Source organism: Leptopilina boulardi, unplaced genomic scaffold (assembly GCF_019393585.1).
Source record: "Leptopilina boulardi isolate dan_hultmark-lab unplaced genomic scaffold, ZJU_Lbou_2.1 LbouV2_249, whole genome shotgun sequence".
In the NCBI taxonomy this organism is placed as follows: Eukaryota; Metazoa; Arthropoda; class Insecta; order Hymenoptera; family Figitidae; genus Leptopilina; species Leptopilina boulardi.
In genome coordinates, this window is record NW_026137806.1 from 1,142,752 (window position 1) to 1,159,856 (window position 17,105).

The 17,105-nt window shown below is 27.0% G+C and overlaps 3 protein-coding genes across 5 annotated transcripts in view; 2 read left to right on the plus strand and 1 right to left on the minus strand.

Moving 5' to 3' along the window:
- The window catches only part of LOC127280754 (proton-coupled amino acid transporter-like protein pathetic), a 30,979-nt gene extending 21,631 nt beyond the window's left edge, over positions 1 to 9,348 (plus strand). For both annotated transcript variants that reach the window (XM_051303999.1, XM_051304000.1), the window contains 3 exons: positions 3,802 to 4,209; positions 5,207 to 5,567; positions 6,369 to 9,348. In XM_051303999.1, the coding sequence (XP_051159956.1) occupies positions 3,802 to 4,209; positions 5,207 to 5,567; positions 6,369 to 6,974 (1,375 nt within the window). In that variant the 3' untranslated portion in view covers positions 6,975 to 9,348. The remainder of the gene's footprint in view (positions 1 to 3,801; positions 4,210 to 5,206; positions 5,568 to 6,368) is intronic.
- LOC127280749 (kinesin-associated protein 3) overlaps positions 1 to 12,575 on the minus strand; it is a 53,628-nt gene extending 41,053 nt beyond the window's left edge. The window contains exon 1 of one of the 2 annotated variants that reach the window (XM_051303987.1): positions 12,474 to 12,575. The gene's annotated coding sequence lies outside the window, so the exon portion shown is untranslated. Of the gene's footprint in view, positions 1 to 12,310 lie in introns of both variants that reach the window. The other variant, XM_051303985.1, reaches the window with a different exon arrangement.
- A 151-nt stretch (positions 12,576 to 12,726) lies between these two features.
- Positions 12,727 to 16,943, plus strand: LOC127280750 (SWI/SNF-related matrix-associated actin-dependent regulator of chromatin subfamily A containing DEAD/H box 1 homolog). The gene is made up of 12 exons (XM_051303990.1): positions 12,727 to 13,134; positions 13,300 to 13,493; positions 13,565 to 13,758; positions 13,840 to 14,068; positions 14,132 to 14,465; positions 14,542 to 14,816; positions 14,876 to 15,013; positions 15,093 to 15,413; positions 15,486 to 15,787; positions 15,865 to 16,077; positions 16,155 to 16,261; positions 16,404 to 16,943. Exons 1-12 carry the CDS (start codon positions 13,029 to 13,031, stop codon positions 16,562 to 16,564), a joined length of 2,574 nt encoding a protein of 857 aa, XP_051159947.1. The 5' UTR covers positions 12,727 to 13,028; the 3' UTR covers positions 16,565 to 16,943.
- The last annotated feature ends 162 nt before the right edge of the window (positions 16,944 to 17,105 follow it).

Sequence of the window (17,105 nt, forward strand, 5' to 3'; positions counted from 1 at the left end):
CTGCGAACTTAAAAAGTTAAAATCAGTGAAGTGACCAATGACGTATACTAAAAAAAAACGGACTTGACGCTAATTAACCAAAAGGAAAAACTCACGAAAAAAATTGTAGTATTTTCTTTTTTTTATTTTGTAATTTAAAATTTTTCCTTTTTTTAAAATATATTTTTTAAAGAATTAAATTATTTATTTTTAATTATATTATTTTTAATGATAAACATTCTCAGGGTCGCTTTTAAAGTGGTTCGCGATTTAATTTATTTTTGAATTTTATTTACAAAAAAATTTTTAATTTTGTTTATCAATTTGCTAATTACAATAAAAAAAAAAAAAATAATAATTCTTGTAATTTAACTAGAAATTTAATCTACAATATTTTTCGCCAAAGAACCATTGTAAGGGAGAAGTTTAACATTAAACTTTTTTTTTTTAAATCAAAATAATTATAATTAAAAAAAAGTTTTTTTTTCACAAAAAAAAGTAGTTAAATTTCTCCTCTACAATGGCATTACACTTGAATTGAAATTTGACTTAACCTTAAAAAAATACGCACTTGACCTTATCTACTGTTTGTGTACCATTAGTTCGAAAAAAAAATGAAATAATGAAACTTTACTGATATTTTTCTTATTTATTTATTTATTTATTTTTTTAATGCAAGAAAAAAAAATAAAGCAGCTAATCGTTTAACGTGTGTAACCCTTATTTTTGTGAAGTGCAATGTTAGAGTAAACACGGCTTTTGTTAGTCGTCGTACTGCGTCGTGGCGCTGGGCGTCGGTGATGCAGTGCGGTGGTTGCAGCTGCCTCAATCCGCGCGTGACACACACGCGTTGAAACCTGTGTCGTCACGTGACACGTGACACAATAAACTCTAGTCTGAGCTTTCTCGACAGAAAGCTCCACACATCTAAGGAGAGAAACTACCGCACCTCAACGGGTACCTACTACACACCTACCTTTACGATATGTAAAAACCTATCCTATTTTAACTGTAAAAAAAAAAAAAAAAATTACCTTTTATTACAAGGTAATAAATAGGAGAGATGAAAAGCATTTCATTTAAGCCGTTTTATTAATTAAAAAAACACGCAATTGCATTTAATCTATGGTTTTTGTTTATTTACTATATATATATATACTGCTATTATTATTCAAATATTTTAATAATAAGCGCAAATTGTGTTGTATTTTTTCTTTTTTTGGGTATTTGAGTAAAAATTTGTCGAGGATTAATTTATCTTTAGTAGAGGGTATCAGGGTTGGATAGTAGGACATTGAGAAATTCTTATTGGTTGGTAATGTTTCCGGTAATCTTACCAACCAATAAGAATTTCTCAATGTTCTACTATCCAACCCTGTTCTCGACATAATATTTCTGATTAAGAAAGCTAATTGATAAAATAAGATTTTTGTTTTCTAAACGGCTTATATACAAAAAAAAATAATTTCTTCTTTTTTTGCGTCAGTCACAAAACGCACCGCTATTATACTAAATTGTGATAGTTGCCTTTGGGAATAAAATCTAACTATTTTACAACAAAAATAATACCCTTTACTGATTTTTCTTTTTGCCTCGTCAATTTTAATAAAAGTTTTTACTGTGACTAAATACATATTGATGGCCTTTTAAGATTATTGTAGTTCAATGTATGAATACCAGAAGTATAAAAGAAAATAATAGAATGTCAGATACTGAATATGTAAACTTGTGGACAGTGAATGAAAATTGTAAACTCTCTTTTTGTTATATATGAATATATTTCTGATGATGTTTGTTAGAATGTGTAAATTGCATTGACGAATGAAAAATCTGTTTTTAATTTTTTTTTACAAAATTTACTTCAATCTTAAAATGCCATTAATATTACACACAGCGCTAAATTTTTTGTAATTTACAAAATATTGCAATCACGTTTATATATAAATAAACATGATTGCCAAGTTTTTATATGACAAAAAAAAGTCGCAAACACATCACATTCCTTAACAGAAAATGCAGAGATTCAAAAATTTATTAAAACATTTAATGAGAATGAAAAAAAAAAACATCCAAGTGAAATGACTAAATAAAATATTTTATGAGTCGTGTTGGTTATTTTTTCTTTTTTTTTTTTTTTTTTTGATAAAATGTTTTTTGAATCTCATTGTTAAGTAGAATGTAAAATTGTGACTGTTGACTTTTTTGAAACAAAAAGCAGGACACGATATAAATTTATGTAATATAAACAAAACTGTAGTGCAATATAAAAAAAAAAAAATGCGTGATTATTTGCACGAGTGAAGCGTGTAGAATATGTGAATTGCGTTTTTTTTTTTTTTTTTTTTTTTTTTGTTAAAGTTGATAATATACACGTAGGAGACACGGGTCATTGGTAAAAACAATTGGAATTTTAGTTGTATTAATTATTATCAATAATATCTATCGTAATATAGAAACGTAATCTAACAAAAATGAAAAAAAACACGTACATGGTGTGAGATACACTTATACATATATATATATTAAACTTCCACATATTCAAAAACTTCCATTCAGCGTTTGCTGATAATTTTTTTCATTTTTTTTTTTCGAAACAACTGACTTGCTTCGAGCAAAAGACTTAATAAATTATTTTTAAATTCTACCTTGTATTTATTTTTTTTATGTTAATTATTTCTAATTATATAGGAAATAAAAGCGTGTAATAAAACCAGTAGCGCCGCCATAAGACAATGTTTGTAGCGAACCTATGATTGTGTGATAGAACTAAAAAAAAATATAGTCAAAAGGAGACTAATTTTTTTTTAAACATGAGTTTTAATGATAATTATACGACTTTCGGAAAAAAAACATGTGGTGGCGCTGATAAAAAATTGTAACTCGTTTTATTATCAGAATATCTAGAATATTTAAATTTCTCAAGAGTGGATTTTTTCAATTATAAAGATAGAAATTAACCTAGACACTTCATTAAATTATTTAGTTGCACTGATCAGATTTCACGTTGGATTTTGTTGCATATTAAAAAAAAAAAAAAAAAAAAAAATCAGGAAACCTGATAATGTCTTTTGTCGATGCGGTCAGTTCACACATATAGAAACATAAATACGAGTCATCATCGAATGCACATGCACGTTCATAAATTTTTTTTTTTCCTATACGAATAAAAACGTCATCAACAAAGTAAAACGATTTGCACGAATTAAAACCTGAACTCAACAACTATATAATATATTATATACTTTTGTACTCATTACATATCATTATATCGGGTTCTAAAAAGTATTTTTTTTTCTTTTTTTTGCTAACATATATATATATATATTTAGAAAATAAAAATGAGTGAATGATTTTGCGTAATATTCGAAATATCATTTGCATGATGTCTATCCTGTTTTCCAGTCATCCGAAAAAGTGTCTTTGATCTGCTTTTTATAAATATATCATTTTTTTTTTTTTTTGTTCACGCAACTTAAAATACTATTACACTAAAGCTTGTTATATGTTTGCTAGGAACGAATTAATTATCATAGCATCCTTTATATTGTATACTAATTATATTTTTGCATATATACGCTAGATAGTTGATATTATAAAATTCCGTTTTTAGATTTTTGAATCAAAGACATCCTGATTTTTGAATCCTTATATCCTGTTAGGTATTCGATAAATTGACTAATATACATATATTTCTATGTATATATATATAAAATGAATGAATCTCTGTATGTATGGGAATATATAAGTAATTTACCATTAAGTATTATAATTTTAAGTGGACAATTGAGTTTATGGGAAAAACTAACAATCACGGTTTTACAGATACAAGTGTGAGAGAAATGATGTTCCAATTACGGTTACGAATGGTTCAACTCTACCACTTGTGGAAAGGCCAAATGATGAAGAAGCAGCATTGTACGATCCCTTTGAACATCGTAAACTTGCTCATCCAACATCGGATTGGGATACATTGGTTCATTTGCTTAAAGGAAGTTTGGGATCCGGGATCCTTGCTATGCCATTGGCCTTTAAGAACGCTGGTTTGTTCGTTGGGCTATTTGCCACCTTCTTAATTGGTGCTGTTTGTACCTATTGTGTACACATTTTGGTTAAATGTGCTCACACACTTTGCAGACGTACACAAACGCCAAGTTTAGGATTTGCCGATGTCGCTGAGGCGGCATTTCTTGTTGGTCCTGAGCCAGTGCAAAAGTACGCGAGATTGGCCAAGTAAGTTTTCAAAAGATTCAAATTTTTCCTTCGCTGTAAAATGAAAGTACTAAAACAGTGCCGATTTTAGGTATCAAATTAGAATCAAATGACAATTTAGTACCTGAAGTCGGTATTAAATTAATACCTGGGGTCAGACTAAATATACTAAATATAAAAGAAATATTGAGTTGAAAGTTCGCAATTTCTGCATTTTTGCGAACTTTACAACTGAATATCTCCGTTAAAGAAAAATAAAAAAAATTGGCACTTGCACAGCAGCTAAATCGGATCGAAATCTACGCGCACCATATAAATTCCGTTTTGGTCGCGAAACTATTTTAGGAGATATAGGCGATTTAAAATTGCACATTATTTTCAGGTTAAAACTGTACTTGCTTCTAACTTGAAGTTTAAAGACATATTTTATCAATTATTTTAATTTTTTCACTAATTTAATCATTAGAAAATAATAAATCAATTCATTCTAAACAAGAAACAATAATTTTTTTTTACCTTTTTAACAATTATTATATGTTTTTTTATATATTTTATAATTGCTAAAAAAGTGACAGTTTTCCGGATCTTCTTCACTTTAAACTCATATTTTGAGAAAAATAAAGAAATTTTTGTAATAATTCTTTTTATTTCGTTCTCTGCATATCATAAAGAATCAGTACTGCAAGTATCAATTTTTTTTTAAATTAGGCCGCAACGACTTTGGTCGAAATATAAAAGGTCTGACCCACCTTTCTTTTTACAGTCTTTTTTTTATCTTTCATAAGATAATCTTTCATGATTCATAAAAAAAAATGAATCATAACTAAACAAAACCATTAATTTGTCAAGAATTGAATTTCCATTGTTTGTTTATAATTTATCAATAAAATGATAATGAGTTTCTTTGGATTCATTATCTCTAATTTGTGTTATCAGTTTTTAATTATATACCTGATTTTAGTTGTATATTATGCGAAACAAAAAATTGATATAAAAAATTTATTTTTTTCATTTACAGAGCGACGATAAATTCGTTTCTAGTAATCGATTTACTTGGTTGTTGTTGCGTGTATATAGTATTTGTTGCCGATAATTTAAAGCAAGTTGTTGATCATCATGCTGAGATTGATGTGGACAAACGAATTTATATGGCGGCACTTTTGCCATTTTTAATGGCACTTTGTCTCATAAGGAATTTAAAATTATTAGCACCATTCTCAATGGTTGCCAATTGTCTTGTGGCAGTAGGATTGGGTATTACATTTTACTACGTATTTGATGATTTGCCACCAATAGGCCCAGTACCCAAGTTTGCCAGTTTCTCACAACTTCCTCTATTCTTCGGAACTGCCATCTTTGCATTGGAAGGAATTGGTGTTGTAAGTTTATTCTTATTGTAAAATTTATGTTCTAAACTCCCAATACAAACTCAACTTGATCTAAAAAACCTTTTTCCTGTTTCTTTTGTCCCTATTGACGACCACCTTCTAAACAGTCTCTTATTTCAATTCCATAACTTACACAGGCCAACAAAATTAGCAAACTTTTTTGGTGCGGCAAATGTTAGACATGTTTCTGATAGGTTTTTTCATGACGAACACGAATCCGTAAACGAAAATTTCCTATCAGCTCTAGTTTTTGAGAAAAACGGGTTTAAAATGTTCAAAAATCGCGTTTTTGGCTAACTTTGAGTACCTCTAACACTGAAACAAAAGGTCGTAGAACCTTCCACTCGGGACATTTGGTTTTATTGACTAGAGTTAAATACTGGTTACCAACAATTTTGAAGTTATTAGTGAATAATATAATTTTTAGGGCTTGTAGTCTAAAGTGCAACATAGGTCATTTTTGGGGATAATTGTTGAAACATTAAGCCTTAATTTAAGCCCAAGTGGAAGGTTCTACGACCTTTTATTTCAGTGCTAGAGGTACTGAAAGTTAGCCAAAAACGCGATTTTTGAACATTGAAAACCCGTTTTTCTCAAAAACTAGAGGCTGATAGGAACTTTTCGTTTACGGATTTGTGTTCAGCATGAAAAATCATATCAAAAACAGGTCTGACATTTGCCGCACCAAAATCAGTGTTGGCCTGTGTTATCAAATCTTTTCAATGATCCTTTAGTAAATATCCTAAGATCCACTTCCGCTATTAATCATTTTTAATGTATCTCTTCTTGCAGGTGATGCCTTTGGAGAACAACATGAAAAATCCAAATCATTTTACTGGTTGTCCAGGAGTTTTGAACATTGGCATGTTTTTCGTTGTTTTACTCTACAGTGTCGTTGGATTTTTTGGTTACTTAAAATATGGTGAGAGCACATTGGAATCAATCACATTGAATCTTGATCAAGATCAAATTCTCGCTCAATCAGTGAAATTGATGATTGCAATTGCCATATTTTTAACATACGGTCTTCAATTCTATGTACCAATGGAAATAATATGGAAGAATTTGAAACAATATTTTGGTTCGAGAAAACTTGCTGGTGAATATCTTGTGCGTATTGTTCTTGTTATATTCACAGTTGGAGTGGCAATAGCTGTACCAAATTTGGGACCACTTATTTCACTAGTTGGTGCCGTTTGTCTATCAACAATGGGTTTAATGTTTCCATCGGTTATTGAATTGGTGACATTTTGGGATGATGAAAATGGACTTGGCAAATGGAATTGGAAATTATGGAAGAACATTGCAATTATATGCTTTGGTATATTGGGTTTTGTGACGGGAACCTATTGCAGTATTTTGGAAATTCAAGCAGCTTACAGTAAACCAGCGCATTGAGCGCTAAGGGGTGGAGTTATTCGTGGTGCACCCTTCTCTTCAGAATGACGTCTGACGAGTCCACGAGAGAGAAAGAGAGAGAGAGTTGTGGTGTCACGTCATCAAGAGTGATGCGTTTGCGAGGGTTTTATAGAGTGTTTGCTGCTATCATATTATTTTTTTTCCATCATACAAATTTAAAATCTAAAACGGCTACTCTGCACCTTTCGCAAAAAACAAAAGGCTGCAACAAATCTAAATCTTTGCTCCCAGGAGCAGATGCGCACACTTTTGTACCATGTTGGTACTCTTAATGACTGACCGTTTGAACAACAAAAAAAAAAAAAAACAAAAAGTAATGACATGGAATTTAACATTCATCGTGACTTACTTTATGAAAAGTTTTCTAATTTGATTATAAAGAATCATGCAGCTCGCTTTTTTTTTATCTGATTATGCAGTGGGGAAAGAAGCAGAATTTTAACATCTGATTATGTTTGGCTTAATTTTTTTTTATGTCAAACTAAATTAGCAGCGAGCTTCCGCGAAAGCGCACAAATCCGCGAGATATATTTTCATTTTTAAAACAACAACGAGATTCTTTGTGGGGAAAAAGTGAAATTTTTCATTCGGTTTTTCTGTACAGATATACGAGGAATTCATTATGAAAATCTTTGTTATCTCTTTCTCTATATCATCGCCTACATTTTTTTTTCCATTGACCATCTCTCTGCTTCGCATACATGTACATATTATAAATATATATATACGTAGTTCGAAAGTTTGTGATTTTGCCTCGCACTAAAGTCGTAGCAATTTGTCTATAGTAATTTTTATTTTTTTTTTAGATATTAGGATAGGATCGACAATTTAACTGAGAGATTTTTTTTTCAAGATAATTTTTTTACTGTTCACATTGTGTTCCATTGTATTGAAAATTTATAAATGCCGAATACAGAAACAAAATTTTGATAACAGATTTATATGTAAATTTAATTCTACAGTGGTATCCCTTGATTTAATTATAATTTAAAAATTCAAAGAAAAGTAATTGCAAATTCAATTTTTTTTTAATTCTGTAGACCTTTTTTTCTGTAAATATTCTAAATCAAGGGATTAAGCTAATTGAGAATATTTTTCTAAGATTTATTATATTTTTAATGAATAAACAACACATTGTGACCGAAAAATTAAAGCAGGAAATGGCAGGATACGATTTTTTTTTTTAGAAATCGAGACTTTTTTTTTAAAATCATTTGTTTGCATTTGAAAGAAAATTAGTATTTTCATTCTATTACTTGAATCTAAAAAAGTATATGGCATTCCAATGACTACGATCTTATCACTCTATATATATATATATGTATTAGTCAAAGAAAAGTATTTTAGTGTCAAGACTTTTTTTTTTTTTAATAAAAAAGAAAACGAATGGTATTTCAAATTAGATGTAATAACGAAATCATTTCATCCAAAGATTTTATTTTTCAAATATTTTGGTACTATTCACAGAAAAATAAGTATGAAAATTTGTATTTTTTTTTTAAATTTGATTAAATTATGGAGAAAATGACGAAAAATTGCTGCTGAATCTCAAGCTCAGGCAAACTACATTGTTTTTAAAAGTTGCACTTTTGTACAAAATACATGACAATATCTGTAATATAAATCTTTTTTTTTTTTTTAGGAGAGAGAGAGAAACGTTAAACCGTGTGTTTATTTTATGTGATAAACTGCGAAATTGTCAAATTTTGTTAAAACTATATAAGCGAAAAATTAAATCAACGAATTGAAAATGTAGAATGATTTTTGTATATTATATAGCTAGTCGATAATGAAAAATAAAAACAAAATACATGTGATCGTTTTTGCGTCCGCCTCAAAATTATCGCGTGCCTAAGATTTTTTTTTTTTGGTATATTTTAATATTTAAAAAAAAAATTCAATTTTTTCAAGGTTAGATTTTTTTAAAACTATTTTTAGATTTACATTATTGTAAATTATGGCAACTATATAGTTTTTATTTTTCTTTTGTTTTTTAATAGTTTCTATAAACACACGAAACAGTATATAAAATGAATTTATAAATAAATGCGATGGACGCTTTTATACTCGGGTGGTTTAGTACACCACTATTATATATATATATATATACATATATGTAGACTATGGTCTTTTTGCCTTTGCTATTATATTGTAGTTGAGGTATAAAACTGTTATGCGTAGAAATGCAGAGAGTAAATATATAAAGTAGGCGGCGAAGTCAATATTTCTTGACTGTTCGATAGCAGTGATTTTACACGCGATTGTAGATATACATATTTTGTGTATATTGTTATTTTATTAATCATTGTACCATACGTTATTCTATTTAATACATGATCAATCGATTTGCAAATAGTTTATTTTATATATTTTACCTTTCTCAATTTTCATTTCAAAAAAAAAAAAAAAAAAAAAAAAAAAAAAAAATCCAAAATAATTTAATTTATAATATTAATTTTTTAAAGAATTTATTTAAGGGGAGGAATCGGTGAAATTTCAACTCATCGAAATTAATGTTGATAAAGGGTGCAGGCCTCGGATCGACTTAAAGGCACAAAAAAAGTCGTTTTAGTCGATTTATATTCTAAAAAAAAGTCGAAAAAGTCGATTTTTTTTTATTTAATAAAAATATTTTATAGATTTTTAATCAAATTTTTTTTTTAAATTATAATACTTTTGGAAGGGTGTAAAGTTGAAATTTTTAGAAATAATTGAATTTTAAAAGATTTTGTTAATTTTCAGACAATAATTAAATTTGACAAAACTAAAAAAATAATTTATCAAATAATTTCAGATAACATTTTTTAAATGTAATTGAATTTTCAAAGATTTACAATTGAGATTTTTAAAAATTAATTGAACTTCAAGTGATTTTTAATTAACAATTTTTGATGATTTCACTAAAAAATTGATTAGAAATTGCGGACAAAAATACAATAATTTGAAAACCATTTTTAATTGAAAAATGGTTTCAGATTTCCATAGAGTTATAATTAAATTTCAAAAAATTTTCGATGGAAAATTTTAGAATTAATTAAAGTTTAGAAGCTTTTAAATTCAAATTTTTGAAAATAATTGAATTTTAATTCCAAAATGGTTTCAGAAAGTTGAATATTCAAAAATTTTTCGATAGAAAATTTTAGAACCTTTTAAATTCAAATTTTTGAAAATAATTGAATTTCAATTGAAATTTTGGATAATAATTTAATTTTAGTTGATTTTTGGTTGAAAATTTTGATAATAATTAATTTTGAATTGAAATTTTTGATAATTATTGAATTTTAATTGATTTTGAATTGAAATTTTGGGTAATAATTGAATATTAGTTGATTTTGAATTGAAATTTTTGAAAATAATTGAACTTTATTTGATTTTGAATTGAAATTTTGGGTAATAATTGAATTTTAGTTGATTTTGAATTGAAATTTTTGAAAATAATTGAACTTTATTTGATTTTGAATTAAAAAGTTTTGGTAATTTTATTTGATATTTTTTTAAAATTATAAACAATTGTTAAATTTCATCAAAATTTTAATTGAAAAATAATTTGAAATAATTGAATTTGTGATGAATTTCATTAAAATTATTAAAAATAATTAATTTAGTGAAGAATTTTAGTTAAAAATTTGTTAAATAATTGAAATAAAGAAGATCTGAAGAAGATCAGAATTTTATACTAAAAAAAATATATTTTATTTAAAAATTTGTTTAAAAAATGTAAAAAAAAAGTCGAAATAGTCGCATTTTATTAAAATAAGTCTAAAAAAGTCGTATTTTTGAAAAAAAGTCGAAAATAGTCGAAAATAGTCGAAAAAGTCGTATAATCCGAGGCCTGAGGGTGTCAATTTTTTTTTTCTGACACTATTTTGGATCTAAAATTATTGTGAATTATCAAAATTAAAAAAAAAAATTTTTTTTGACTATTTTCAAAATTTTATTTTTTGAAAATATTAAAATTTAAAAAAAAAACCACACGATTGATTGTTCAGAATCATGAAAAAAAAGTCTACAAAAAAAATTATCGATAAAAAATAATAAAATTTGTAGAAGAAATTGAATTTTTAAGGAATAATTTTGATCAAATTTAAACCAAAAATAATTTATTTGGTTTAGGGGTAACAATTTTTTTTTTACAATTTTTTTTTAGAACCTGAAATCATATTTCACTATGAAAAATAAAAAAAAAGTTATTTTTAACAAATTTTGCATTTATTTTTTATTTTTCAAAAATTTTATTTTTTAAAAAAAGTTGCATTTTTTCAAAATCCGCATACGATTAATTGTTTAGAATCTTGAAAAAAGTGTATTAAAAAAATCAGTAATAAAAATAATAAAGATTGTGAAAGAAATTTAAATTTTTAGTTTTTGAAAATTTCGAGTTTTATTTTAAAAATTATTAATAAATTAATTTTTTTATCAATTTCCCATAGTATATTACAGTTTTAAATATACTCAATATTAACTGAAAAAAAATTGACAACATGAAACAGCCACAATTTTGAAAGGTTAAAATTTCAGCGGTCCCTCCCCTTAATTTTATTTTTTTTTTGTTTAAAATTTAAAGAGTATATCGCGATGGCTTTGGAAAAGATGATTTACTTAAAACGAACAATATTTTCAAAAATATATAATAAACATTAAATTTGAGTTTTTTTTTTTTTTTTGTATTGGCCCTTGGGAAAAAACAACAAAAGATGTTATTGAAGATTGCTTTGTTAACTTACGAGAGTAACACCAGCGTATTGTTAAAAGAAAATGCAGGTAGAAACAAGTCTTTTCAGCTTTCTACAATTTACTACATAATCCCACAGCAGGATGGTACAAGGATATACAATATTTCAAACTTTGACAAAAAATTTACGTCTCCGGATTAGATTATTATTATTATTATTATTATTATTATTATTATAAACGGTTTATGTGCATAAACTGCTTTTCTTTAATACTCAAATATAAAGAAAAATTTTAATAATAATATTGAACAATATTTTCAAAAACTTTCTTTCTTTAAATAAGCAATTTTTTCCGAGGGAAACTTATTTCATTTGAAACCACCCAATGTTCACAATTTTCATTTCATTTTATTTTGTAAAATTAATAATTAGAAGGAAACTAAACATATATATCGTTAATTCATATCTATTATGCATGAAATTTTACTTATCTCATTAATAACCTCAAAATTATTATTCTTTACATATTTATATATCAATAAAATAAATTTCATAACCTCAAAATTATTATTCTTCCCATAAACACAAATTTGTTATAAAATCGTGTAATTTTACTATATTTGAACTGAAAAAAAATCTTACCTTTTCATATACAAGTTTAAATCGTTAAATATCATATGTTTTATGATGGAGGGCAATACAAAAAGATTGTCGGCGTTTTTCAATTTTTCAGTCTTGTTATTTAACACATATAGTTATTTTCTAGTTGCTTTAATATTATCTTAAAAACTTATTTATAACTCACTCTGATTCATCCTTCGTTGGAAAATAAAGGATAACACATTTCTCAAAGACTGTTCCAGAAATACTAAATTTAACGACTGATTTGAAACTTAATTATTTACCTAAAGTAACTAATGACTAATTCTACTTTATCACTTGACGTTAGAGAACAGGATAGGATAATAATGAAATCTACTTTATCGCTTAACGTTAAGAGAATGATTCCTTAAGGAGACAGACAGGTGCGTTCAGGACTTTGAAAAAAAAAACCTAACCTCGCGCATCTTCCGCCAGGGCAGAGCTCCTCTTTTTCTCAGAAAGAAAGACGCGATTTTTCCACCGTTTTTTCCCCTTGTTAGTGTACAATTTATTTCATACCGTTAATTTTTAATCAAATTTTTTTTATTATTTAATTTAAAAAGCAAAAGTTATAACGAAATAAACATTAAATAGCGTTCAATAACAATAACTGGGCAAGTGAACTTAAATTTTTCTAAGGTTATATCTTGTAAAGACAAAAAGAAAAGAAAAATGTGTTTTTCTCTACATTCATGCATTTTGTATTTAATTTGATGCAATGTCTGATATAAATTCTGAAGAGAAGATTAAAAGTATAAAACCCAGCCTTATTACAGATTTGCGAAGATTCAGATTTAAGAAAACTGTGAAGAAAATGAACACGTGTAAGTTGAAATTATTTTTCATTAGAATTATTAATCTCTCTATAAATGAGAATTGTTTCTTTATGTCAATGTGTTTTTTAATAATCGAATTTTATAAAACTAATTTTATATTTATAAATTTTGTTTGTATAGTAAGAAATTTTTATTATGAATTAAAATTTTTAGCCGACGACGATAGTAATATGAGTCCCGAAATAACAGTTCGACGAAAAGCAGTAAATCGTATTGAAGATAGTGACAGTGATGTTGGAAGTCCAACAAAACTTGCCAATTCAGATTCTGATCGAGGCTCTGAATCTAATGAAAAGCAAGAGAAAATTAAGTACCTGTTAAATCTATTTCCAAAAAAAGACTCCGAGGTACAATAATTTTCATTTATAATAAATTTTACATTCTTTTTCTCTTTTACATGGAAAAAAATTTTTTTTAGGAACTTGAAGTAATATTGGCAAAATGCGAATGGAATATTGAGGAGGCTGAAGAATTATTAAATAGTCGTCGAAAAAGAGCACACAATTCGAAAGGTAAAAAACGTAATAAAAAGCGTAGAAAAATGAGAGATGATGAAGAGGATGGTGATGTCGATTCAGATGAAGCTAATTATTCAAGTAAAGTGTTTGACAGGTATATTATTTTGTTGTATTTTCAGATTATTCAAAAATTTATTCACTTTTGAATTAAAAATTTTTTAAAAATTCCTTTCAGCGACGAAGATTCAGATATTGAAATATCAAATGATTTGTCAGGTGATAAAAAAGCAGTATTAGACTTTATGCAAATTGCTCAACCCTCGGAACTTTTGTTAATGCATCAATGTACACAAAAGAAAGTTGATGCAATTATTGCAGCTAGACCATTTACTAGTTGGTCAGATATTGTGAGGAAATTTCAAAATAATAAATTTTTAGATACTGAACTCTTGAATTCGGCGCAGGTAATAAGAAATTATTTTTCTATTCAACTGTGTAAATTTTTTAAATATTTTTTTTCCCCCTAGACGTTGCTGGCAACAAGAAGCGTTGTGGAAAATCTCATGAAAAAATGTTTACGACTATCAACAACAATGGAAAAAGCCGTTGCTGCTGGTTCATCGACAATTACACATCAACCAATGGGAATTCCTGATAATTTGAAATTAGCACCCTATCAAATGGTGGGATTAAATTGGTTAGCTGTGATGCATGCTCATGGTGTTAATGGAATACTTGCCGATGAAATGGGTCTTGGTAAAACTATTCAAGTTATATCATTTCTCACTTATCTCAAAGAATCAGGATTCTATGATGAAAATGATGGACCACATTTAATTGTCGTTCCCAGTTCTACAATGGGTAAAAAATATTTTTGATAGAAAATTTATTTCAAAATATGAAATATTAATAAAATTTCCTCATTTTTTTTGTTTAGAAAATTGGAGTAACGAATTAGAACGATGGTCACCTGATTTAAATGTGGTAAAATATTATGGCTCACAGGATGAAAGACGTGATATGAGAATGGGATGGCGTAGTGGTGATTTAGATGATGTTGATATTATTTTGACGACTTATAATCTTATTAGTAGTACACCGGAGGAAAGACGATTGTTTCGCGTGATGCCTATTCAATATGTTATTTTCGATGAAGCGCACATGCTTAAAAATATGGGAACAATTCGTTACGAGAATCTCGTCAAAATTAATGTAAGAGAATTTAAAAAAAAAAAAAAAAATGAGAATTTAATATTTTTTTTTTTATACAGGCGAAACATCGCATTCTTCTAACTGGAACTCCATTGCAAAATAATTTATTGGAATTAATTTCACTTTTAATATTTGTGATGCCTACAATGTTTGCAGGAAAGCAAGCTGATCTCAAAAGTTTATTCTCAAAAAATCCAGTATGTATTTAAAAATCTATGTATCGAAAAATTCATTTTTTGTTTTTGGAAATTAATTAAAAAAAAAAATTTTTCGTAGAAAGTAGCAACGAAGGATAACAAAGATAAGCCACTCTTTGAGCAGGAGCAAGTGAAAAATGCTAAACAAATAATGAAACCATTTGTATTACGTCGTTTAAAATCGGAAGTATTGCGTGATCTTCCAAAAAAAAATGAGGAAGTTATGAGAATTTCAATGATTGAAAAACAAAAGGAAATGTACGGGAATTTATTGAGTGAATTTTCAGATGAAGCTAATAAAAATAATATTATTAATGGAGTTGGAATGATGATGCAATTGAGAAAACTCGCCAATCATCCACTTTTATTTAGATCTTATTATACTGAAGATAAATTAAAGGTTTGAGATTCGATTTCTATTTTTTATTAATCTTTTTTTTTCCAAAATAAATTTTTTCTTTTTTTTTTTTAGACAATATCAAAGCGACTCGCCATGGAATCTGGTTATAAACAAAAGAATCCAAATTATGTATTCGAAGATTTATTGTGGATGTCTGATTATCAGATAAATCAACTTTCACGAACATACAAGAGCATTGCTGGTTTTGGTCTACCATTAGATTTGATTCCCGAATCGGGAAAATTGAAAACTCTCGATGAACTTTTGCCAAAATTAAAAGAGGAAGGACATCGAATTTTAATTTTTAGTCAATTTACCATGGTTTTGGATATTTTAACAGAGTACTTAACACTCAGAAATCATAGGCATTACAGGTTAATAATTTAAGAATTTTTCCGACAAAGAAGGTAAATTAAATGGAGAATAATATATATATATATTCCTTATTCAGATTGGATGGACAAACTCCAGTAACTGAGAGACAAGAAATGATTGATGAATTCACTCACGATAAATCGATTTTCATTTTTCTTTTATCGACAAGAGCTGGTGGATTAGGTATTAATTTAACGGCTGCAGATACTGTTATTATTCACGACATTGATTTTAATCCCTACAATGACAAACAGGCGGAAGATCGTTGTCATCGTGTCGGACAAACCAAGTAAATTTACTAAAATCAAAGAATTTTTATTTTTAATATTCAATAAATTGATTTAAAAATTAATTTTTTTCTTTCAGACCCGTGAGAATAATAAGGTTATTAAGTGAAGGAACAATAGAAGAAGGAATGTACCAAATAGCACAGGAAAAATTGCATTTAGAGCAACAAATCACTGGCAATGAGGGTAAATATTTGTTTTTTCATTTAATTAAAAAGAGTTAAAAAAAAATATTTTAGAAGCGCATAAATATTTTTCAATTATTATTTTTTTTTGCAAACGATTTTATTAATTGATTTTCACATTAAATTTTTTTTTCACAAAATAGAAAATGAGACTGGCGACAAGAAGGGAGTGTTAAAACTATTGAAAATAACACTTGGATTAGATATTCACAATAAATCATTGTCACTTTCGCCTATGAAGAATTCTCACGATCTAGATGGATTAACAGAAAAAGAAGTAGAAAATGGTGAATTAGACGAATAATTAATTTTATAAATGCGATTTTTTTTTTTTTTAAATGATTTTTTCAGACGTATTTACAAAAAAAGAAAAAATAGAATAAGTAGCTTGTATAAGTTTTTAGACCGTATACACTTTTTTTTAATGTGAATGTTGACAAAAATCGGTCAAATTGTAAATCGTAATTTTTTATTTATTTTTTCGCGAATAAGTATAGAAAATTAATTTAACTCTCGCAGGAACGAAAGGGAATTTTTTTTTATATTTTGTATTACCTTCATGTTTTGATACTCATTTTTTATATAATTTTACTGTGATAGAGAACATAGAAAATTAAATAATTGAAAACAAAAAAACATTGTTTAAAGCTGCGAGAATAAATTTGTAATAATTTTAAAACTGATTTAGTGTTTCAATCAAAGTTGAGAATGTATTTTTAAAGGGGATTTTATTTAGATGATTGTGAAGTTGAATGTGATTTAAGCAATTTCTACTTCACGAATTGACTGATTTTATTTAAATTTGTATATCAATGATGATTAATTAATTTTTCTTCTTTTTAAAA

Bases quoted from the DNA above. Each gene is read 5' to 3' on its own strand.
- LOC127280750 (XM_051303990.1), top strand. From the start codon at position 13,029: ATGTCTGATATAAATTCTGAAGAGAAGATTAAAAGTATAAAACCCAGC. The intron at 13,494-13,564 runs GTACAATAATTT...AATTTTTTTTAG, and splicing joins TTCCAAAAAAAGACTCCGAG to GAACTTGAAGTAATATTGGC. The intron at 15,014-15,092 runs GTATGTATTTAA...AATTTTTCGTAG, and splicing joins GTTTATTCTCAAAAAATCCA to AAAGTAGCAACGAAGGATAA.